This window comes from Oncorhynchus kisutch, linkage group LG28, assembly GCF_002021735.2.
Source record: "Oncorhynchus kisutch isolate 150728-3 linkage group LG28, Okis_V2, whole genome shotgun sequence".
NCBI lineage: Eukaryota > Metazoa > Chordata > Actinopteri > Salmoniformes > Salmonidae > Oncorhynchus > Oncorhynchus kisutch.
In genome coordinates, this window is record NC_034201.2 from 51,989,145 (window position 1) to 52,014,240 (window position 25,096).

Genomic DNA, 25,096 nt, shown 5'->3' on the forward strand with positions numbered 1-25,096 from the left:
CAGCCGTAGAAAAATGCTTATTGAAATTCTCAATTATGGTGGATTTATCAGTGGTGACAGTGTTTCCTATCTAATGAAGACAAACATGTGGCCCGCCAATGCGCGATAGGAAGATATAAACATAGCATTATATGTTTGAATGTTTTTTGATAGAAACAATCAGTTCTCTCTTTAGTAATGGTGAAACCATGGCAGTCACAAATCTGCAACGCTTTTTCTGTCGATGGCACTCGGAGGCAGAGATACAGCAAAGCATAATCATTGAAACAATTACTCTGTTTTTATCTAAGCACACTTGTGCTCCCAAATGAAACTTCCAGGTTGCACAGCAAAATATTTAGAAGCATGTGCAACCAAAATGGTCGCAGTTTAGAGCCCTGTCCCCATATGCCACACACACACCCTACCAGCGTGAAACAGCAGGCCTCCCGTCAGCAGTACATTATTGATACAATACTAGAATATTGTACAACACACACCCTGTCTCCCTCCCCCTCTCTCACTCCCCCTCTGTGTCCCTCTTCTCGAGATTGAGCCTTTAACTGCTTTAATTAAACTAAATCTCTTCTGATTTAGAATTTAACTGCTTTAGCTAAACTAGCCTGTCTCTCTCCTGATTCAGCATTTAACTGCTTTAGTTAAACTAGCCTGTATCTCTCTCCTGATTTAGCATTTCCTACTAGCATAAAGTATTTGTTCTCTCTAGCATGGCCATCTAGCCATCTATCATGCCTGTCCTCTCTAGTTCCTTTTAGCACATTCCATACTTGACACCAGTTCTGCACTGTCCAAAACAGGGTTTCACAGGACAGAGTTTGGGAAACCCTGGTCTAAGACAGGAGAGGCAAGGAACATACCTGAACTGTTGTTGTGTCCTCTGGAACCCAAACATCCCGTCCCGTGCTCGACAGGCTTCCTTTTTTTCTCGTCTCTGGACCGTGTTCTGTGGTGTAGAACTGATTGTGAATCTCAGTGGTAGAGCTGTGATAGTAATGGTGGTGACGTTATATGCTTATTTTTTTTATAGCTGCAGTCTGGGCTGGAGCACTGCAGACTGCTCAGGAGAGAAGAGAGGGAGGGAGAGCGCTGATTCGTCTCTCTCCTCTGCAGTGACTCAGCCAAGGACACCAGCCAGTACAGGAGGATCACAACATTATCGTCTCCTCTCCCTTCTTCTCCTATCCTCTCTTCATCCCAATCTCCTTGAGGTGGGAGGAGTGAGGATGCGAGGAGTATGCAATTGAGATTGTCCCCTAGTCCCTCCCCGCTAGCCCAGAAAAAAATTGCCATTGAGATGTCTCCTTTCTCTACCGTCTTTGGGGAATCCTCTCCACGGGGCGGGGTTGATAAGCAGGCTAGAGCGGCCCCGCCCCTACCAGAAAAAATAAGGGAGTGGGATGCCTCACTTCCTCTATCGTCTCTGACAGGAATTATTATGTTTTGACTCAGAAGCCACCTTTGATTCTAAACTGCAGTTTCAGCTCAGCCAATAGGTGGAAGCATATCACCACAGCAACACGACAATCTTAGAAAAAAAGATTCCTTATAGAAACAAAAAGGATTATATTGCTTGCTTCATGTATGGAACCCCCAAAAGTTATACAGTATATACACGGCCCGCTACCAAGGACTGTGGGCTCTCCTTCTCTGTGGCCGACGTTCTTAAGACACCTAAGCGTTAAACCTCGCAAGGTTGCCGTCCCAGACGGCATCCCAAGTCACGTGCTTCTACACCTGCATTGCTTGCTGTTTGGGGTTTTAGGCTGGGTTTCTGTACAGCACTTTGAGATATCAGCTGATGTACGAAGGGCTATATAAATAAATTTGATTTGATTTGATTTGATGTCCTCAGAGCATGCTCAGACCAGCTGGCTGATGTGTTTACGGATATATTCAATCTCTCACTATCCCAGTCTGCTGTCCCCACATGCTTCAAGATGGCTACCATTGTTCCTGTAGCCAAGAAAGGACAAGGTAACTTAACTAAATGACTATCGCCCCATAGCACTCACTTCTGTCATCATGAAATGCTTTGAGAGACTAGTCAAGGATCATATCACCTCCACCCTACCTGACACCCTAGACCCACTTCAAATTTGCATACCGCCCCAATAGATCCGCAATCGCCAGCACACTACACTGCCCTAACCCATCTGGAAAAGAGGAATACTTATGTATGAATGCTGTTCATTGACGATAGCTCAGCATTCAACACCATAGTACCCTCCAAGCTCATCACTAAGTTCAAATACCTGGGCCGCCCCCAGGTGGTGAAGGTAGGAAACAACACCTCCACTTCGCTGATCCTCAACACGGGCTCCATAAGGGTGCGTGCTCAGCCTCTTCATGTACTCCCTGTTCACCCATGACTGCATGGCCAAGCATGCCTCCAACTCAATCATCAGTAGTAGGCTTGATTAGAGAGCCTACAGGGAGGAGTTGAGGGCTCTGGGAGTGTGATGCCAGGAAAATAACCTGTCACTCAACGTCAACTAAACAAAGGAGATGATCGTGAACTTCAGGAAACAGCAGGGGGAGCACCCCCCTATCCTTGAGCTTGATGACGAGTTTGGAGGGTACTATGGTGTTAAATGCTGAGCTGTAGTCGATGAACAGCATTCTCACATAGCTATTCCTCTTCTCCAGATGGGTTAGGGCAGTGTGGTTGCGATTGCGTTGCCTGTGGACCTATTGGGGCGGTAAGCAAATTGGAGGGTCTAGGGTGTCAAGTAGGGTGGAGGTGATATGGTCCTTGACTAGTCTGTCAAAGTATGACGGAAGTGAGTGCTACGGGCAGTAGTCGTTTAGCTCAGTTACCTTAGCTTTCTTGGGAACAGGAACAATGGTGGCCCTCTTGAAGCACGTGGGAACAGCAGACTGGGATAAGGATTGATTGAATATGTATTGATTGAACATGCTCCGAGGACACGGCTGGTGATGCCATCTGGGCCTGCAGCCTTGCGAGGGTTAACACGTTTAAATGTTCTACTCACGTCGGCTGCAGCAGTAATAATGAAGGCTATACAGCAGAAGAGACAGCAGTGATAATGAAGGCCAGACACCAGAAGAGACAGCAGTGATAATCAAGGCCAGACACCAGAAGAGACAGAAGTGATAATGAAGGCCAGACACCAGAAGAGACAGCAGTGATAATGAAGGCCAGACACCAGAAGAGACAGCAGTGATAATGAAGGCCAGACACCAGAAGAGACAGCAGTAATAATGAAGGCCAGACACCAGAGGAGACAGCAGTGATAATGAAGGCCAGACACAAGAAGAGACAGCAGTGATAATGAAGGCCAGACACCAGAAGAGACAGCAGTGATAATGAAGGATAGACACCAGAAGAGACAGCAGTAATAATGAAGGCCAGACAGCAGTGATCAGAGCAGCATAGTATCTTTATTCTTTCAGATTAAAGCCACAGAGATAACATTAAACAGCTGAGAGGAAGGTTTATTCTAAAGAATATACTGTATATGCATGGTTGTAATAAAGAAAAATGATTAAACTATAACGTGTTTTCATCATAGCTTGTAGATAATAGAGATACTGGTTTGATGATGTCAGGGCTGTCCTCATGTTGCAGTGCGCCAGCCGGGAGACAAAGAATCAGGACACTTCAGTCTTCAGTTACAGTAAAAGTCCCAATTCTGGATAAGAGGAAAAGAAAGGGAGAGAAGAGGAGAGGAGTGGAGGAGGAGAGAAGAAGAGAGGAGGAGAAGAGGAGGAGCGGAGGAGAGGAGAAGAGGAAGAGAGGAGAAGAGGAGAGGAGAAGAGGAGAGAAGAGAGGGAGGAGAGATGCGTAATATTCTATATCAATTGATTTTGCAGAAAAATTATTCATTTGTGTGTGTGTGTGTGTGTGTTTGTGTATTTGTTTGTGTGAGTGTTCGTGTGTCCACCTACATCAGTCATGACCTCGTTGGTAGCTGGCATGAGAGCGTGTGTCTCCTCGACGACGCTGCTGGGAAAATGTCCCAGTCTTGCCTCCTGTTCCCCGTAGTACGAACCCTGGACCTGGTAAACACACACGTGCACGCACACACAGATAGTAATATTTATTTGGTTTGTATGGTCTTCTATGTATAAATACTACTATATATAAATACTATAATAAATATATACTACTATATATAAATACTACTACACTGCTCAAAAAAATTAAGGGAACACTTAAACAACAAAATGTAACTCCAAGTTAATCACACTGTGAAATCAAACTGTCCACTTAGGAAGCAACACTGATTGACAATAAATGTCACATGCTGTTGTGCAAATGGAATAGACAACAGGTGGAAATTATAGGCAATTAGCAAGACATCCCCAATAAGGGAGTCGTTCTGCAGGTGGTGACCACAGACCACTTCTCAGTTCCTATGCTTCCTGGCTGATGTTTTGGTCACTTTTGAATGCTGGCGGTGCTTTCACTCTAGTGGTAGCATGAGACGGCGTCTACCACTCACACAAGTGGCTCAGGTAGTGCAGCTCATCCAGGATGGCACATCAATGCGAGCTGTGGCAAGAAGGTTTGCTGTGTCTGTCAGTGTAGTGTCCAGAGCATGGAGGCGCTACCAGGAGACAGGTCAGTACATCAGGAGACGTGTAGGAGGGCAACAACCCAGCAGCAGGACCGCTACCTCCGCCTTTGTGCAAGGAGGAGCAGGAGGAGCACTGCCAGAGCCCCGCAAAATGACCTCCAGCAGGCCACAAATGTGCATGTGTCTGCTCAAACGGTGAGAAACAGACTCCATGAGGGTGGTATGAGGGCCCGACGTCCACAGGTGGGGGTTGTGCTTACAGCCCAACACCGTGCAGGACGTTTGGCATTTGCCAGAGAACACCAAGATTGGCAAATTCGCCACTGGCGCCCTGTGCTCTTCACAGATGAAAGCACGTTCACACTGAGCACATGTGACAGATGTGATTGAGTCTGGAGACGCCGTGGAGAATGTTCTGCTGCCTGCAACATCCTCCAGCATGACCGGTTTGGCGGTGGGTCAGTCATGGTGTGGGGTGGCATTTCTTTGGGGGGCCTCCATGTGCTCGCCAGAGGTAGCCTGACTGCCATTAGGTACTGAGATGAGATCCTCAGACCCCTTGTGAGACCATATGCTGGTGCGGTTGGCCCTGGGTTCCTCCTAATGCAAGACAATGCTAGACCTCATGTGGCTGGAGTGTGTCAGCAGTTCCTGCAAGAGGAAGGCATTGATGCTATGGACTGGCCTGCCCGTTCCCCAGACCTGAATCCAATTGAGCACATCTGGGACATCATGTCTCGCTCCATCCACCAACGCCACGTTGCACCACAGACTGTCCAGGAGTTGGCGGATGCTTTTGTCCAGGTCTGGGAGGAGATCCCTCGGGAGACCATCCGCCACCTCATCAGGAGCATGCCCAGGCGTTGTAGGGAGGTCATACAGGCACGTGGAGGCCACACACCCTACTGAGCCTCATTTTGACTTGTTTTAAGGACATTACATCAAAGTTGGATCAGCCTGTAGTGTGGTTTTCCACTTTAATTTTGAGTGTGACTCCAAATCCAGACCTCCATGGGTTGATACATTTGATTTCCATGGATCATTTTTGTGTGATTTTGTTGTCAGCACATTCAACTATGTAAAGGAAAAAGTATTTAATAAGAATATTTCATTCATTCAGATCTAGGATGTGTTATTTTAGTGTTCCCTTTATTTTTTTGAGCAGTGTATTATAGAATAGATATTTGAAGAACACCTTGAGGATTGATTATAAACAACGTTTGACATGTTTCTGTCGATATTATGGAGCTAATTTGTGAAGAATTAATGGAGCTATTTCGCCCCCCCCCCCCCCCCCCCCCCCCCCCCCCCCCACACACACACAGATCCTTACGCTGCCAGCCCAGAACATGTTTCCTCGGTCCTTCAGCAAGGCGTAGACATAGACCACCTGACCCTGACGCAGAGAGATGAAGCGGCAGTCTCCAGGGTAGTAGTCCTCTAAGGCACGAGCTATCAGGATGGGGTCTAACACACACACACAGGTAGTACAATCAGTATATGATTGTAGTTGTTGAAGAAGCACAGTTATGGTAGTATTATATTAACTTACTATAGTAACAGTATGGAGGAACACAGGTTTTAACTTTCCAACATGCTCAGGCCTTGCATCCCTGGCAACAGCTTCGGTCCCGCACACAAAGGGTACAGAAAAGGGAATCTCTCATTGAAATGCATAGATTTTAGTACTGCTTTAAATGGTTTAAAATATAATATTTTCATATAATCATGTATTCTATCTATAATCAAGTTGATCCCTGACTTCTGTTGTGTGAGCCATGAAGTCGAATATTTAACAAATAAATCACTTTTACCACTTATTTCAAGATACCAAGCCAAGATCCTACGTTGCGGCGTCCCCTGAATGCGCATCTGCTAGCTGTCTAGAGCATATCGGACTGTTGGCTGAATAGGTCCATCGGCCAATTTCTTGGGCCAATATACCTATTTTGCCAATTGGGCAGGACCCCTTTGCAACACGGAACTACAAATCCATCACGACTGGTCAATTCGATGTAACCGCACGAGGAGGCTATAACAGACTTCCTCCGTCGTGATTCTCTGATCCACCACTACGCAGACAATACCATTCTGTATACTTCTGGCCCTTCTTTGGACACTGTGTTAACTAAACTCCTTACAAGCTTCTATGCCATACAACTTTCCTTCCGTGGCCTCCAACTGCTCTTAAATACAAGGAAAACTAAATGCATGCTCTTCAACCGATCGCTGCCCGCACCTGCCCGCACATCCAGCATCACTACTCTGGATGGTTCTGACTTAGAATATGTGGACAACTACAAATACCTAGGTGTCTGGCTAGACTAAACTCTCCTTCCAGAATCACATTAAGCATCTCAAATCCAAAATTAAATATAGAATTGGCTTCCTATTTCGCAACAAAGCATCCTTCACTCATGCTGCCAAACATACCCTCGTAAAACTGACTATCCTACCGATCCTCGACTTGGGCGATGTAATTTACAAAATAGCCTCCAACACTCTACTCAACAAATTGGATGCAGTCTATCACAGTGCCATCTGTTTTGTCACCAAAGCACCATATACTACCCACCACTGCGACCTGTATGCTCTCGTTGGCTGGCCCTCGCTTCATACTCGTCGCCAAACCCACTGGCTCCAGGTCATCGACAAGTCTTTGCTAGGTCAAGCCCCACCTTATCTCAACTCACTGGTCACCATAGCAGCACCCACCCGTAGCACGCACTCCAGCAGGTATATCTCACTGGTCACCCCCAAAGCCAATTACTACTTTGGCCGCCTTTCCTTCCAGTTCTCTGCTGCCAATGACTGGAACGAACTGCAAAAATCACTGAAGCTGGAGACTCTTACCTCCCTCACTAGCTTTAAGCACCAGCTTTCAGAGCAGCTCACAGATCACTGCACCTGTACATAGTCCATCTGTAAATAGCCCATCCAACTACCTCATCCCCGTACTGTATTTATTTATTTATCTTGATCCTTTGCACCCCAGTATCTCTACTTGCACATCTCTACTTGCCTATTTATTGCCTTACCTCCCTTATCTTACCTCATTTGCACTCACTGTATATAGACTTTTTCTACTGTATTATTGACTGTATGTTTTGTTTATTTCATGTGTAACTCTTGTGTTGTTGTATGTGTCGAACTGCTTTGCTTTTTCTTGGCCAGGTCATAGTTGTAAATGAGAACTTGTTCTCAACTAGCCTACCTGGTTAAATAAAGATGAAATTAAAAATGTAATTAAAAAGTTGGTGAAATGTCCATTTCAACTGGCTACAACAAGTGCATGCATGCAGGTGTCTCGTGTAAAAAGGCATGACATTGGCTGCTAAGTAATACTAATAGCAGCTAATATCGAAGAGACAAAAATTATTTGCACCTCTGTAATTTATTTGAGGTACTTTAGCTAGCTAAAATAAAAAGTGGAACTTTCATAATGTGATGTATGGGCAACCACCGAGCTAGCTTAAAACAAGGCAGAAGCAGTGTCACCATGTCATGTACAGGCTACCATCTAACTAGCTGAGACAAGGCAGAAGCAGTGTCACCATGTCATGTACAGGCTACCCATCTAGCTAGCTGAGACAAGGCAGAAGCAGTGTCACCATGTCATGTACAGGCTACCCATCTAGCTAGCTGAGACAAGGCAGAAGCAGTGTCACCATGTCATGTACAGGCTACCATCTAGCTAGCTGAGACAAGGCAGAAGCAGTGCCACCATTCATCAGCACTAATCCAAAATATTGATGAGAAAACGACTTCACCATTGTTAATTCAAAGACCTGATCTAACTAGTTGTTGTCAAAGACAGATCAGGTTTGAATAACCTAAACATGGGTTTTATAGTCGGAACGGACTGCACGGTCAAGTAAGTTATCAAGCCGCTGAGCTTTTTGAATGCGACAACATTCAAGCAATCCAAAGACAGAAAGCTAGTTAGTTAGCAAACTATTTTCATTTACTCATTTCATAACTCATCTAGCTAAGGTTGTAATTTCACGTGGATTTAGATATTAGTAATATAATATTATTAATAAATGATTACTTATAATTATAATATTATTATAATAATATTAGTATTATTAGCTGTAGTAAAGGATATATTGTCTAGCCAGTCAGGGATATACAGTGTGAACATATGCTTAAATATTTTGCTGTGAGAACTGGCATTTTAATTTGTGAGCACCAGTGCCCTCATATTTTTGGGGGGACTCTTTTCAGGAAACTAGGTGTCACTACTTCACAGGAGAACCATTTGAAAGTACTTAAAAAAAAATCTAAATGTGTTTTCTGGAAAATGAAAACGTAAATGTCCCTTAATAATGCCATCTGTACATACAAATACAATTGTTTAATTACGAGCCTAGTTGGTTTAGTCACAGAGAATGGGGGCAACCATCCCGCTAGCCATGATTGGCTAGATGTTCTTTACCATTCAGCCATCAGATTTGCCACCAATGCTCCTCATAGGGCCACATCACTGCAATTTATACTCCTCTGTAAACTGGTCATCTCTGTATACCCGTCGCAAGACCCACTGGTTGATGCTTATTTTTAAAACACTTTTAGGCCTCACTCCGACCTATCTGAGATATCTACTGAAGCCCTCATCCTCCACATACAACACCCGTTCTGCCAGTCACCTTCTGTTAAAGGTCCCCAAAGCAAACACATCCCTGGTTTGCTCGTCTTTTCAGTTCACTGCAGCTAGCGACTGGAATCTGCAACAAACACTCAAACTGGACAATTTTACCTCCATCTCTTCATTCAAAGACTCAATGATGGACACTCTTACAGGCTGACCACACCGCTTGCGTCGCGTGTGCTTCAACGTGTCAACGAGCGTCTGTGTTGCCAAGGGCTAAAATAAAAGTCCTTCTTATTACTGACGCAGATTGCGCTGCAAGTCCTGCCTCTCCCATTTCCTCATTGGTTTATAGAAGCAGGTAACCAAGTGCGATCTCCTCATTGGTTATACCCACATGGGTGATTGAATGACGAACTGCCGGTCATCGTGGTAATAGTATGAATGTTTAGATGCCAATCACCATATAAGTTCAAAGATGAAAAAGCCTGGAAGGAGGAGAGATGACAAGAAACGATTCAGTTGACCGTTTTATGTGTGGATTAATTGTCGGAGTAGAGGACCTTGTGCATTTCAGGTAAAATAACAACCTAATGTTAATATCCCAGTTTTGATATTTTAACCCGCGTGTCGTGATCGCGTTTGGTGTAGGGGACAAAATAAATGTATGTACGATGGCGCATGCGCACAGCCGGTTTGGCTTCCGTGTTACTGACAGTTGAGGATGCTTTGCGTGATGTATTGTTGTCTCTTCCTTCTTGCGCTTTGTGCTGTTGTCTGCCCAATAATGTTTGGTACCATGTTTTGTGCTGCTACCATGCTGTGCCGCTTCATGTTGTGTTGCTACCATGCCTTGTTGTCATGTGTTGCTGCCTTCTATGTTGTTGTCTTAGGTCTCTCTTTATGTAGTGTTGTCTCTTGTTGTGATGTGTGTTTTGTCCTATATTTATATATTTGCTATTTATTTTTATGTTTAATCCCAGCCCCTGTCCCCGCAAGAGGCCTTTTGCCTTTTGGTAGGCCATCATTGCGAGTAAGAATTTGTTCTTAATTGACATGCCTAGTTAAATAAATAAAGGTTAAATACAATTAAAATAAATAAATTGGCTGAGATAATGAGAGGGCTGGACATGCCGAGAGATCGGAATTGGTCTGCCATATAGCACGCTTCTGTCTATTTGAGCTGGTCCTGTGTAACGCGGCTTTTTTTTTAAGTATCACGTAATAGAACTGCATAAGTGTTGCTCTCCACTTTCTGGAGGACAGAGTTTTGAAATCAGTGGAATTAGAGTATGAAAGCTAAGGGGATGGAGAAATCCCGATTACATCTTCAAACTAAGGGCAACCATGGCATCCGTGACAGGGAGAGGCGTCCATCCATGATGTGTACAGGTAAGATAGTCTAGCTTGCTACATTTTCAGATATTACACATTTCTAATTTTGAAAGAAAGTCATTTTCATTTCAAATTAATGTGTACTGTTAACTAGCTAGCTAACATTAACTGGCTGGCACTCTAGCTAACGTTACGTGTATTATTCGTATCTCAAAGCCATTTGCTTGGCTAGTCATAGCCTAATATTAGCTAGCTAACATTAAACCTGGTTGGTTAGCTACCTGCAGATGCATGCAGGGTAGTAACATCATGAGTTGGGATTATGGTTCATTGTTTAATTATGGGTTATGGTTCACGTCTTAATAAAAGACTCCACTCTGCAAGTAACCATTTCAATAGAATGTCACTGCGACACCTGCTGATAGACGTTGCTGGTAAGTTCGCTCTGGCTATCTACTCCAATTTCAGAGCACTCTCGTCTGAGTGCAGAATTAGAGGTCGACCGATTATGATTTTTCAACGCCGATACCGATTATTGGAGGACCAAATAAGCCGATACCGAGTAATCGGCCGATTTTTTGTTGTTGTTGTTGTAATAATGACAACTACAACAATACTGAATGAACATTTATTTTAACTTAATATAATACATCAATTAAAATCAATTTAGCCTCAAGTAAAAAATGAAACATTTTCAATTTGGTTTAAATAATGCAAAAACTAAGTGTTGGAGAAGAAAGTAAAAGTGCAATATGTGCTATGTAAGAAAGCTAACGTTTCAGTTCCTTGCTCAGAACATGAGAACATATGAAAGCTGGTGGTTCCTTTTAACACGAGTCTTCAATATTCCCAGGTATGAAGTTTTAGGTTGTAGTTATTATAGGACTATTTCCCTCTATACCATTTGTATTTCATTAACCTTTGATTATTGGATGTTCTTATAGGCATTTTAGTATTGCCAGTGAAACAGTTTTGCTTCCGTCCCTCTAGTTAGCGCGCGCTAACTAGCTAGCCATTTCACATCGGTTACACCAGCCTCATCTCGGGAGATGATAGGCTTGAAGTCATAAACAGCGCAATGCTTGACGCACAACGAAGAGCTGCTGGCAAAACGCACAAAAGTGCTGTTTGAATGAATGTTTATGCGCCTGCTTCTGCCTACCACCGCTCAGTCAGATACTTGTATGCTTGTATGCTCAGTCAGATTATATGCAACGCAGGACACGCTAGATAATATCTAGTAATATCATCAACCATGTGTAGTTAACTAGTGATTATGATTGATTGTTTTTATAAGATAAGTTTAATGCTAGCTAGCAACTTACCTTGGCTTACTGCATTTGCGTAACAGGCAGTCTCCTTGTGGAGTGCAACGAGATAGAGGCAGGTCGTTATCTGTAAGTTAACTGTAAGGTTGCAAGATTGGATCCCCCGAGCTGACAATGTGAAAATCTGTCATTCTACCCCTGAACGAGGCAGTTAACCCACCAAAACTGTCAAAATATTGTCTGTGAGTATAAAATCAAAACAGGAAGTGGCTTCTATTTTGAAAACTCCATGTTCCATAGCCTCCCTTTGCTGGGTTTAAAGGGATATTAACCAGATTCCTTTTACTATCGCTTCATCAACGTGTCAACAGTGTTCAGACATAGTTTCAGGCTTTTCTTTTTTTTAAATGAGCCAGAACGATAACATTGCGTCAAGTGGTCACATGAGTTTTGCTTGTGCAACAGAATTTGGACAGCCATTGTTTTCCCCTCTCCTACTGTGACAGACATTTGCGGTTGATATATTATTGATTATATATTTGAAAAACAACCTGAGGATTGATTATCAAATACCTTGACATGTTTCTGTGGACATAATGGAAACTATTTGGAATTTTCGTCTGCGTTGTCGTGACCGCTCTTTCCTGTGGATTTCTGACCATAAATGCCTCCGTTTGTTTGTCGCGTTTGGATATAAAAATCAGCTTTATGGAATAAACATAACATTTGTTGTGTAACTGGGAGTCTCGTGAGTGAAAACATCTGAAGATCATCAAAGGTAAATGATTAATTTGATTGCTTTTCTGATTTTCGTGACCGAGCTACCTGATGCTAAGTGTACTTAATGTTTTAATGTTTTATAGTGTGATCGATAAATTTACACAAACTCTTGGATTGCTTTCGCTGTAAAGCATAATTTCAAAATCTGACACGACAGGTGGATTAACAAAAGGCTAAGCTGTGTTTTCCTATATTGCACTTGTGATTTCATGAATATAAATATTTATTGTATGTAGCGCTATGCCATTCAGCGGTTCTTGATGACACCGATAGGGGGATTGCAGCCATAACTGACTTGCCTAGTTGAATAAAAGGTATACAAAAAATAAATAAATCGGCATATCGGCACCCAAAAATACAGATTTCCGATTGTTATGAATTGGCCATCTATGCAGAATAACTGATGAATTTACGAACGCTCAACACACGTTGACTATTGCCGCGTCAGTAAACGTTGGCAAAAAAGCAAAAATTGTTGCCAGCAGCACAGTTGAGGTCACCAAAGCTCTGGATAACATAACAGCCTAACCAGCTCTGCTAGGGTGAGTAAAATGGTCCGTGAGCTGTTCTGTAATTTGTGTCTGGGAGTAACTAGCAAGCTAGCCACCGTTAGCTTGGGTGCTTGACTGTTAGGACGAACGCACGGATCAAACCTTCAAGAGATGGCTAAAGCTTAAGAGCGTGTGAACAATGCTGCATGGGTGTAGACAATGAAGAGCTCTCCAGTAGGTACCAAAATATTCATTTTGAACCTCAAAAGTGAGGTTACAAGTTTATCAACTTTCAAAGCAGAATTACTTTCCCATCGTCCATCGTGGCGGCAGGTAGCCTAGTGGTTAGAGCGTTGGGCGGCAGGTAGCATAGTGGTTAGAGTTTTGGGCGGCAGGTAGCCTAGTGGTTAGAGCATTGGGCGGCAGGTAGCCTAGTGGTTAGAGCGTTGGGCGGCAGGTAGTCTAGTGGTTAGAGCGTTGGGCGGCAGGTAGCCTAGTGGTTAGAGCGTTGGGCGGCAGGTAGCCTAGTGGTTAGAGCATTGGGAGGCAGGTAGCCTAGTGGTTAGAGTGTTGGGCGGCAGGTAGCCTAGTGGTTAGAGCGTTGGGCGGCAGGTAGCCTAGTGGTTAGAGTGTTGGGCGGCAGGTAGCCTAGTGGTTAGAGCGTTGGGCGGCAGGTAGCCTAGTGGTTAGTGTTGGGCGGCAGGTAGCCTAGTGGTTAGAGCGTTGGGCGGCAGGTAGCCTAGTGGTTAGTGTTGGGCGGCAGGTAGCCTAGTGGTTAGAGCGTTGGGCGGCAGGTAGCCTAGTGGTTAGAGCGTTGGGCGGCAGGTAGCCTAGTGGTTAGAGTGTTGGGCCAGTAACCGAAAGGTTACTGGATTGAATCCCCATTTTCAAATTTTGCTACATAAGACCGAATCAAGGTGTCACAAATGTTCCGAATCCCCAGAGAAGGAAACAAGCACATACTTCTTAGCATCATGGCTGCAGCATTACTACAGAAAAAACAGATATTACCTCTGCAATGTTATTTTATTCCTATAGCGGATCGCCGGGACTGCATTTTGCATTCTTAACCAACTCGCGGGACTACACTATGTTCAGTCATGTTACCTGAATGGCTAGCTAGCTAACAACCTGGTAACTTGACCAGTATATTCATTTGGGGGCACAGAAAGAAAGGGAAAGGGAAGTCTTCGGGAGATGAATGAATGACAGATCTCTGGCATATCATTACCACAAACTTGACGTTCTTAAATACTTTGAACTGGAACTTTGAAAACTAGCAAGCATTTTTTTAAACCTCCTTTTTGGGCAGGATGTGTCAATGTGTAGTTCATACATAATCTATTAGCAGAATTACTGTCTTACCTCAATGAAACATAAATCGGCAGTCTGAAAGCAACGGTTTTCTGGAAACTGTGCGGTGGCATTTTCCCCACATGGGCCAGCCCCCTATCAATTTGAGTTCTGGCCAAAGAGCTTCAGCCCCTTGCCATCTACACCACAGTAGAACAGTCTACCCCAGACCCTTACCATGGCCTCGACATCACAGGACAGATAAATGAAGAACCCCAAGCCCAGGGGACCTCCTCCTAGCACCCCCGTAAACCCCCCTGATAGCCCTCCTCCCACTGAGGACACACACAAGCCACTGATTGTACTCCTTATGGACTTAAATGGCAAATACACTGTATATACAAAGCCATGTGAACACCCCTTCAAATGAGTGGATTGGGCTATTTCAGCCACACCCGATGCTGACAGGTGAATAAAATCAAGCAAAAAGTCATACAATCTCCAACGACAAACATTGGCAGTAGAATGGCCTTACTGAAGAGCTCAGTGACTTTCAACACCGTCATAGGATGCCACCTTTCCAACATGTAACATTTCTGTCAAACCTGTCAAAAGTCCTGACCTCAATCCCTTCGAACACCTTCGGGATGAATTGGAACGCCGACTGCGAGCCATGCCTAATTGCCCAACCTCACTAATACCTCAATAATGCTCGTGGCTGAACAGAAGCAAGTCCCTGCAGCAATGTTCCAACATCTAGTGGAAAGCCTACCACGAAAATACTTCTACCCTGCTACCATACAGCGGGTGACTGTTCCTCAAAACCAAATGTTTACCAGGTCCACCACTCCACCAAGGACTTGAACAGCCTTTACGACCAGGTCCACCTATAAAAGGCAGCAGTGCTCAGAACCGAATCGCCCTCAACACAGGAACAACAGATCAATAGACACCCTGCCTGGACCTTTTACTTTTTGTATTTTTTATATAACCTTTATTTAACTAAGCAAGTCAGTTAAGAACAAATTCTTATTTACAATGACGGCCTAGGAACAGTGGGTTAACTGTTCCTAGTTAACCAGTGGGTTAACGACGGATTTTTACCTTGCCAACTTGGGGATTCGATGGAGCAACCTTTCAGTTACTGGCCCAAAGCTCTAACCACTAGGCTACCTGCCGCCCCAAACAGGTGTATAAAATCGAGCAAAAAGCCATACAATCTCAATCGACCTATGAGACACTCTCGCAGACCTGCGGGACCTAGAGGACCCACGCCGAGAGGACCTACATTCCGACGACAGCATCACCAGCCACATCCACACCCCTGTGACAAGAGATGAAAAGAATCTGCCAACTCCATCAAGCAATGGGGGCAACACAGGGCATCCACGGGACCTCATGGAACCATGGACCGCACCTGCAGAAACTGGACAACAGGGAGAAGCAGAGGAGATAGCTATCATAGACTTCTCCCAGCTGACACTTGACATACCACCTACGCCACCTCCAGTGGTAGAAACAACCAGCTGGTATGATTCAGTGGAATCAGCCAACAGTAACACGGAAGCAGCAATGTGAAAGTCAGTAGTGCATGACCTTAAAGGGTAATAATAGGAAGCTTCCGTTTAACACACAGGCCTAAGGTTACGTAGGCCTACAGCACCAGTGGGAACTTCCCCTGTAAAAAGGTACAGTGCCGTGCGAAAGTATTCGGCCCCCTTGAACTTTGCGACCTTTTGCCACATTTCAGGCTTCAAACAAAGATATAAAACTGTATTTTTTTGTGAAGAATCAACAACAAGTGGGACACAATCATGAAGTGGAACGACATTTATTGGATATTTCAAACTTTTTTAACAAATCAAAAACTGAAAAATTGGGCGTGCAAAATTATTCAGCCCCTTTACTTTCAGTGCAGCAAACTCTCTCCAGAAGTTCAGTGAGGATCTCTGAATGATCCAATGTTGACCTAAATGACTAATGATGATAAATACAATCCACCTGTGTGTAATCAAGTCTCTGTATAAATGCACCTGCACTGTGATAGTCTCAGAGGTCCGTTAAAAGCGCAAATTGCGCAAATTGCGACAAATTGATAACCCTAGTCATTGGCAACTCCATTACCCGTAGTATTAGACTTAAAATTAATCATCCAGCGATCATACACTGTTTTACCAGGGGGCAGGGCTACCGACGTTAAGGCTAATCTGAAGATGGTGCTGGCTAAAGCTAAAACCGGCGAGTGTAGAGAGTATAGAGATATTGTCATCCACGTCGGCACCAACGATGTTAGGATGAAAGAGTCAGGTCACCAAGCGCAACATAGCTTCAGCGTGTAAATCAGCTAGAAAGATGTGTCGGCATCGAGTAATTGTCTCTGGCCCCCTCCCAGTTAGGGGGAGTGATGAGCTCGACAGCAGAGTCTTACAACTCAATCGCTGGTTGAAAACTGTTTTCTGTCCCTCCCAAAAGATAGAATTTGTAGATAATTGGCCCTCTTTCTGGGACTCACCCACACAGTCAGTGTAGTCAACTCAGCTATCCCCATTGAGACCGTGTCTGTGCCTCGATCTAGTTGTGCAAAACTAAACATGGCAGTATTCGCCTTAGCAATCTCACTGGAATAAAGACCTCCTCCATTCCTGACATTATTGAAAGAGATTGTGATATCTCACATCTCAAAATACGGCTACTTAATGTTAGATCCCTCACTTCCAAGGCAGTTATAGTCAATGAACTAATCACTGATCATAATCTTGATGTGATTGGCCTGACTGAAACATGGCTTAAGCCTGATGAATTTACTGTGTTAAATGAGGCCTCTCCTCCTGGTTACTAGTGACCATATCCCCTGCGCATCCCGCAAAGGTGGAGGTGTTGCTAACATTTACGACAGCAAAAATGACTCCGTTTTTGTCTTTTGAGCTTCTAGTCATGAAATATATGCAGCCTATTCAATCACTTTTTATAGCTACTGTTTACAGGCCTCCTGGGCCATATACAGCGTTCCTCACTGAGTTCCCTGAATTCCTATCGGACCTTGTAGTCATAGCAGATAATATTCTATTTTTGGTGATTTTAATATTCACATGGAAAAGTCCACAGACCCACTTCAAAAGGCTTTCGAGCCATCATAGACTCAGTGGGATTTGTCCAACATGTCTCTGGACCTACTCACTGCCACAGTCATACTCTGGACCTAGTTTTGTCCCTTGGAATAAATGTTGTGGAACTTAATGTTTTTCCTCATAATCCTGGACTATCGGAACACCATTTTATTACGTTTGCAATCACAACAAATATTCTGATCAGACCCCAACCAAGGATCTTTAAAAGCCGTGCCATAAATTCTCAGACAACCCAAAGATTCCTAGATGCCTTTCTAGACTCCACCTACCCTGAGTCCAAAAACCAGTTAACCACCTAACTGAGGAACTCAGTTTAACCTTTAACCCTAGATGCAGTCACACCACTCAAAAAACAAACATTTGTCATAAGAAACTAGCTCCCTGGTATACAGAAAATAACCGAGCCCTGAAGCAAGCTTCCAGAAAATTGGAACGAAAATGGCGCTACACCAAACTGGAAGTCTTCCGACTAGCTTGGAAAGACAGTACCGTGCAGTATCGAAGAGTTGCTGCTCGATCATCCTATTTTTCCAACTTAATTGAGGAAAATAAGAACAATCTAAAATGTATTTTTCAAACTGTCGAAAAGTTAACTAAAAAGCAGCATTTACCCAAGAGAAGATGGCTTTCACTTCAGCAGTGATAAATTCATGGACTTCTTTGACGAAAAGATCATGATCATTAGAAAGCAAATTACAGACCCTGCTAGAAAAAGCTGTTGCGCAGCAACTCACTGCCTTCCTGAAGACAAACAATGTATACGAAACGCTTCAGTCTGGAATTAGACGCCATCATAGCACTGAGACTGCACTTGCGAAGGTGGTAAATTACCTTTTAATGGCATCAGACCGAGGCTCTGCATCTGTCCTCGTGTTCCTAAACCTTAGTGCTGCTTTTGATACCATCGATCACCACATTCTTTTGGAGTAATTGGAAACCCAAATTGGTCTACACGGACACGTTCTGGCCAGGTTTAGATCTTATCTGTCGGAAAGATATCAGTTTGTCTCTGTAGATGGTTCGTCCTCAACTGTAAATGTCGGTGTTCCTGAAGCCTCCGTTTTAGGAAACAATGTTAACTTTTACTGCTATGCGGATGACACACAGCTGTACATTTCAATGAAACATGGTGAAGCCCCAAAATTGCCCTCCCCTTTACTTTAATTACTTTAATGAAGACCGCTTCTCCATCCTGGAGGGGGAGATCTCCAGGCCCAGGGACATGTTCTAGTCTGTGGCGACCTAAATGCCAGAACCGGACAAGAACCTGACACCCTCAGCACACAGGGGGACAAACATCTACCTGGAGGTGACAGTATTCCCTCCCAAGACAGAACTATGACAAAACAACCAACAAAAACAGGACACAACTCCTGTAGCTCTGTCACACACTGGGTCTTAACATAGTCAGATCACAGCAAAATCAGTCTTCCTGAACAGAGCAATACTCAATCATGACTCATCAAAGCCAAAGGAACTGCATAACATTAAGAAATGCTATAGATTGTAGGAAGGTAGTGTAGAAACCCACTAAAAACAATTAGGCAACAACAATTTCAATCTCTTTTAGACAACTTCCTGGACAAGGCATTTCACTGTAATAGTGAAGGTGTAAACTTAGCTGTAGAAATTCTAAACAGTATATTTGACCTTTCAGCAGACAACTGTCACGGCCGGCGAAGGAAGAGGACCAAGGTGCAGCGTGGTGAGCGTACATTCTCTTTTATTTATAGAAATGTTGCCAACAAAAAAAGAAACAACCGTGTAGCTTAACAGGGCTATAGTGCCACTAACAAAGATAACTACCCACACTGAAAGGAGGGGGAAAAAAAGAGCTACCTAAGTATGATTCCCAATCAGAGACAACGATAGACAGCTGTCCCTGATTGAGAACCATACCCAGCCAAAACATAGAAATAAAGAAACATAGAAAACAAAACATAGAATGCCCACCCCACATCAAACCCTGACCTAATCAAATAGAGAAATAAAACGGCTCTCTAAGGTCAGGGCGTGACAACAGCCTAAGAAAATTAAAAACAATGACAAATGGTTTGATGAAGAATGCAAAAATCTAAGAAAGAAACTGAGAAACCTATCCAAACAAAATACAGAAATACACTACGGAAAAAAAGAAGGAACAGCATGAGAGAAATCAGCTCAATGGAATTGAGAATCCATAGAATCTAAACACTTCTGGGAAAATAAGAACATTTAAACAAACAACAACACGAAGAGCTGTCTATCCAAAACGGAGATGTATAGATAAACCCCTTCTACAATGTTTTTGGCTCTATAACAAAGAACAAACAGCAAAAACATACACATTTGAAATTACAAATCTTAGAATCAGCTATTAAATACTACCAAGTACAGAAAATCTAAAGAAATCAGCCAAATGTTTTAGACAAGTCTGGTTCATCCTTTTTTAAATGGTTTTCTTTAGTAGCTACTATCTTGTCTCATCGCTACAAATCCCATACGGGCTCGGGAGAGACGAAGGTTGAAAGTCATGCATCCTCCGATACACAACCCAACCAAGCCGCACTGCTTCTTAACACAGCGCGCATCCAACCCGGAAGCCAGCCACACCAATGTGTCGGAGGAAACACCGTGCAACTGGCAACCTTGGTTAGCGCGCACTGCACCAGGCCCGCCACAGGAGTCGCTGGTGCGCGATGATACAAGGACATCCCTACCGGCCAAGACCTCCCTAACCCGGACGACGCTAGGCCAATTGTGCGTCACCCCATGGACCTCCCGGTCGCGGACGGTTACGACAGAGCCTGGGCGCGAACCCAGAGTCTCTGATGGTCTGGTTCATCCTTTAAGCTATTTCCAAACGGCTGAAGGTACCACGTTCATCTGTACAAACAATAGTACGCATACCGCTCAGGAAGGAGAAGCGTTCTGTCTCCTAGAGATAAACATACTTTGGTGCTAAAAGTGCAAATCAATCCCAGAACAACAGCAAAGGACCTTGTGAAGATGCTGGAGGAAGCAGGTACAAAAGTATCTATATCCACAGTAAAACGAGTCCTATATCGACATAACCTGAAAGGCTGCTCAGCAAGGAAGAAGCCACTGCTCCAAAACCGCCAGTAGTAGTATAGTATAGTAGTAGTAACAGTAGTATAGTAGTAGTAACAGTAGTAACGGTAGTAACAGTTTGTCCGGACCTCTGGCAGTCTCTATGGGGGTGCCACAGGGTTCAATTCTTGGACCGACTCTCTTCTCTGTATACATCAATGATGTCGCTCTTGCTGCTGGTGAGTCTCTGATCCAACTCTACGCAGACGACACCATTCTGTACTTCTGGCCCTTCTTTGGACACTGTGTTAACAATCCTCCAGGCAAGCTTCAATGCCATACAACCCTCATCCCGTGGCCTCCAATTGCTCTTAAATACAAGTAAAACTAAATGCATGCTCTTCAACCGATCGCGGCCTGCACCTGCCCGCCTGTCCAACATCACTACTCTGGACGGCTCTGATTTAGAATACGTGGACAACTACAAATACCTAGGTGTCTGGTTAGACTGTAAACTCTCCTTCCAGACCCACATCAAACATCTCCAATCCAAAGTTAAATCTAGAATTGTAGTAACAATCGCAACAAAGCATCCTTCACTCATGCTGCCAAACATACCCTTGTAAAACTGACCATCCTACCAATCCTCGACTTCAGCGATGTCATTTACAAAATAGCCTCCAATACCCTACTCAACAAATTGGATGCAGTCTATCACAGTGCCATCCGTTTTGTCACCAAAGCCCCATATACTACCCACCATTGCGACCTGTATGCTCTCGTTGGCTGGCCCTCGCTTCATACTCTTCGCCAAACCCACTGGCTCCATGTCATCTACAAGACCCTGCTAGGTAAAGTCCCCCTTATCTCAGCTCGCTGGTCACCATAGCATCACCCACCTGTAGCACGCGCTCCAGCAGGAATATCTCTCTGGTCACCCCCAAAACCAATTCTTTCTTTGGCCGCCTCTCCTTCCAGTTCTCTGCTCCCAATGACTGGAACAAACTACAAAAATCTCTGAAACTGGAAACACTTATCTCCCTCACTAGCTTTAAGCACCAGCTGTCAGAGCAGCTCACATATCACTGCACCTGTACATAGCCCACCTATAATTTAGCCCAAACAACTACCTCTTTCCCCACTGTATTTATTTTATTTTATTTATTTTGCTCCTTTGCACCCCATTATTTTTATTTCTACTTTGCAGTCTCCACTGCAAATCTACCATTCCAGTGTTTTACTTGCTATATTGTATTTACTTTGCCACCATGGCCTTTTTTGCCTTTACCTCCCTTATCTCACCTCATTTGCTCACATCGTATATAGACTTGTTTCTACTGTATTATTGACTGTATGTTTGTTTTACTCCATGTGTAACTCTGTGTTGTTGTATGTGTTGAACTGCTTTGCTTTATCTTGGCCAAGTCGCAATTGTAAATGAGAACTTGTTCTCAACTTGCCTACCTGGTTAAATAAAGGTGAACTAAAATTAATAAATAAACAGTAGTAACAGTAGTAACAGTAGGAGTAGAGGAATTACAGTCGGAGTATAGTAGTAATATTATAATAGTCATAGTATTATAGTAGTAGTAGATTAGTAGGAGTAGTAGTTGTCGTAGTTTAGTAGTAGTATAGTAGTTGCAGTTATACCTGCACTCACGGCTACACTTGGTGTAACGTCTGCTCCCGCTCTTCCCCCCTCTGGCACTTGAGGATGCCAGGCTGCCCTGCATCACTCACTCCTATCATCCATTACGCACACCTGCCTACCCTCGTCACGCGCATCAGTGATATTGGACTCACCTGGACTCACTCATCACCTGTTTATTACCTCCCCTATATGTGTCAGTTCCCTGCTCTGTTCACCTGGACTCAGTCATCACCTGTTTATTACCTCCCCTATATGTGTCAGTTCCCTGCTCTGTTCACCTGGACTCAGTCATCACCTGTTTAATACCTCCCCTATATGTGTCAGTTCCCTGCTCTGTTCACCTGGACTCAGTCATCACCTGTTTATTACCTCCCCTATATGTGTCAGTTCCCTGCTCTGTTCACCTGGACTCAGTCATCACCTGTTTATTACCTCCCCTATATGTGTCAGTTCCCTGCTCTGTTCACCTGGACTCAGTCATCACCTGTTTATTACCTCCCCTATATGTGTCAGTTCCCTGCTCTGTTCACCTGGACTCAGTCATCACCTGTTTATTACCTCCCCTATATGTGTCAGTTCCCTGCTCTGTTCCCCGCTGCTGCATTCATTTTTTTTTGGTCTGTGTTACCTGTTTGCTGACGCTGTTCCTGTCTCGTTCCATGTCCATTCTATATTAAATGCTTGACTCCCCGTACCTGCTTCGTCTCTTCAGCGTCACGCCATGTGACACTTGGCATACGGACTACAGTAACATTATAGCAGTATAGTATTAATAGTAGTAGTAGTGGTAGTGGTGGTAGTATTAGTGTAGTATTAGTAGAAGTATAGTAGTATGGTAGCTGTATCTTTACTTACGGCTACTCACAAAATAGTTGTAATATAGTAACAGTGTAGTGTTAGTGGTACTGTAGACGTAGTATAGTAACAGTGTAGTGTTAGTGGTACTGTAGATGTAGTATAGTAACAGCATAGTTTTAGTAGTACTGTAGATTTAGTTTCGTAGCAGTAAAGTTTTAGTAATACTGTAGTATAGTAACAGTATAGTGTTAGTAGTACCTTAACTGTAGTATAGTAACAGTATAGTTTCAGTAGTGATGTAGTATAGTAACAGTATAGTTTTAGTAGTGCTGTAGTATAGTAACAGTATAGTTTTAGTAGTACTGTAGATGTAGTATGGTAACAATATAGTGTTAGTAGTACCTTAAGTGTAGTATAGTAACAGTATAGTTTTAATATTGATGTATATTTAGTATAGTAACAGTATAGTTTTAGTAGTACTGTAGATTTAGTTTCGTAGCAGTATAGTTTTAGTAATACTGTAGTATAGTAACAGTATAGTGTTAGTAGTACCTTAACTGTAGTATAGTAACAGTATAGTTTCAGTAGTGATGTAGTATAGTAACAGTAAAGTTTTAGTAATACTGTAGTATAGTAACAGTATAGTGTTAGTAGTACCTTAACTGTAGTATAGTAACAGTATAGTTTCAGTAGTGATGTAGTATAGTAACAGTATAGTTTTAGTAGTACTGTATATGTAGTATGGTAACAATATAGTGTTAGTAGTACCTTAAGTGTAGTATAGTAACAGTATAGTTTTAATATTGATGTATATTTAGTATAGTAACAGTATAGTTTTAGTAGTACTGTAGATGTAGTATGGTAACAATATAGTGTTAGTAGTACCTTAAGTGTAGTATAGTAACAGTATAGTTTCAGTAGTGATGTAGTATAGTAACAGTATAGTTTTAGTAGTACTGTAGATGTAGTATGGTAACAATATAGTGTTAGTAGTACCTTAAGTGTAGTATAGTAACAGTATAGTTTTAATATTGATGTATATTTAGTATAGTAACAGTATAGTTTTAGTAGTACTGTAGTATAGTAACAGTATAGTTTTAGTAGTGCTGTAGTATAGTTTTAGTAGTGATGTAGATGTAGTATAGTAACAGTATAGTGTAGTAATTCCTTAGCTGTAGTATAGTAACAGCATAGTTTTAGTAGTACTGTAGTACCGTAACAGTATAGTTTTAGTAGTACTGTAGTATAGTAACAGTATAGTTTTAGTAGTACTGTAGTACCGTAACAGTATAGTTTTAGTAGTACTGTAGTATAGTAACAGTATAGTTTTAGTAGTACTGTAGTACAGTAACAGTATAGTTTAGTAGTACTGTAGTATAGTAGCAGTATAGTTTTAGTAGTACTGTAGTATAGTAGCAGTATAGTTTAGTAGTACTGTAGTATAGTAACAGTATAGTTTTAGTAGTACTGTAGTACAGTAACAGTATAGTTTAGTAGTACTGTAGTATAGTAACAGTATAGTTTTAGTAGTACTGTAGTATAGTAGCAGTATAGTTTTAGTAGTACTGTAGTATAGTAACAGTATAGTTTTAGTAGTACTGTAGTATAGTAGCAGTATAGTTTTAGTAGTACTGTAGTATAGTAGCAGTATAGCTTTAGTAGTACTGTAGTATAGTAGCAGTATAGTTTTAGTAGTACTGTAGTATAGTAGCAGTATAGTTTAGTAGTACTGTAGTATAGTAACAGTATAGTTTTAGTAGTACTGTAGTATAGTAGCAGTATAGTTTTAGTAGTACTGTAGTATAGTAGCAGTATAGTTTTATTAGTACTGTAGTACAGTAACAGTATAGTTTAGTAGTACTGTAGTATAGTAACAGTATAGTTTTAGTAGTGCTGTAGTATAGTTTTAGTAGTGATGTAGATGTAGTATAGTAACAGTATAGTGTAGTAATTCCTTAGCTGTAGTATAGTAACAGTATAGTTTTAGTAGTACTGTAGTACCGTAACAGTATAGTTTTAGTAGTACTGTAGTACCGTAACAGTATAGTTTAGTAGTACTGTAGTACAGTAACAGTATAGTTTAGTAGTACTGTAGTATAGTAGCAGTATAGTTTTAGTAGTACTGTAGTATAGTAGCAGTATAGTTTTATTAGTACTGTAGTATAGTAGCAGTATAGTTTTAGTAGTACT

At 42.7% G+C, this 25,096-nt stretch overlaps 1 protein-coding gene across 3 annotated transcripts in view; it reads right to left on the bottom strand.

Moving 5' to 3' along the window:
* Positions 1-3,383: 3,383 nt before the first annotated feature.
* mia (MIA SH3 domain containing) overlaps positions 3,384-25,096 on the bottom strand; it is a 30,209-nt gene continuing 8,496 nt past the window's right edge. For 2 of the 3 annotated variants that reach the window (XR_004205972.1, XM_031807854.1), the window contains exons 2-4: positions 5,875-6,008; positions 3,910-4,020; positions 3,384-3,653 (exon numbers count right to left, since the gene is read on the bottom strand). Coding sequence is in view for 2 of the 3 variants with exons in the window: in XM_031807854.1 (XP_031663714.1) it covers positions 3,630-3,653; positions 3,910-4,020; positions 5,875-6,008 (269 nt within the window). In the remaining variant the exon portion in view is untranslated. Of the gene's footprint in view, positions 3,654-3,909; positions 4,021-5,874; positions 6,009-19,077; positions 19,228-25,096 lie in introns of those variants that run through there. The other variant, XM_031807855.1, reaches the window with a different exon arrangement.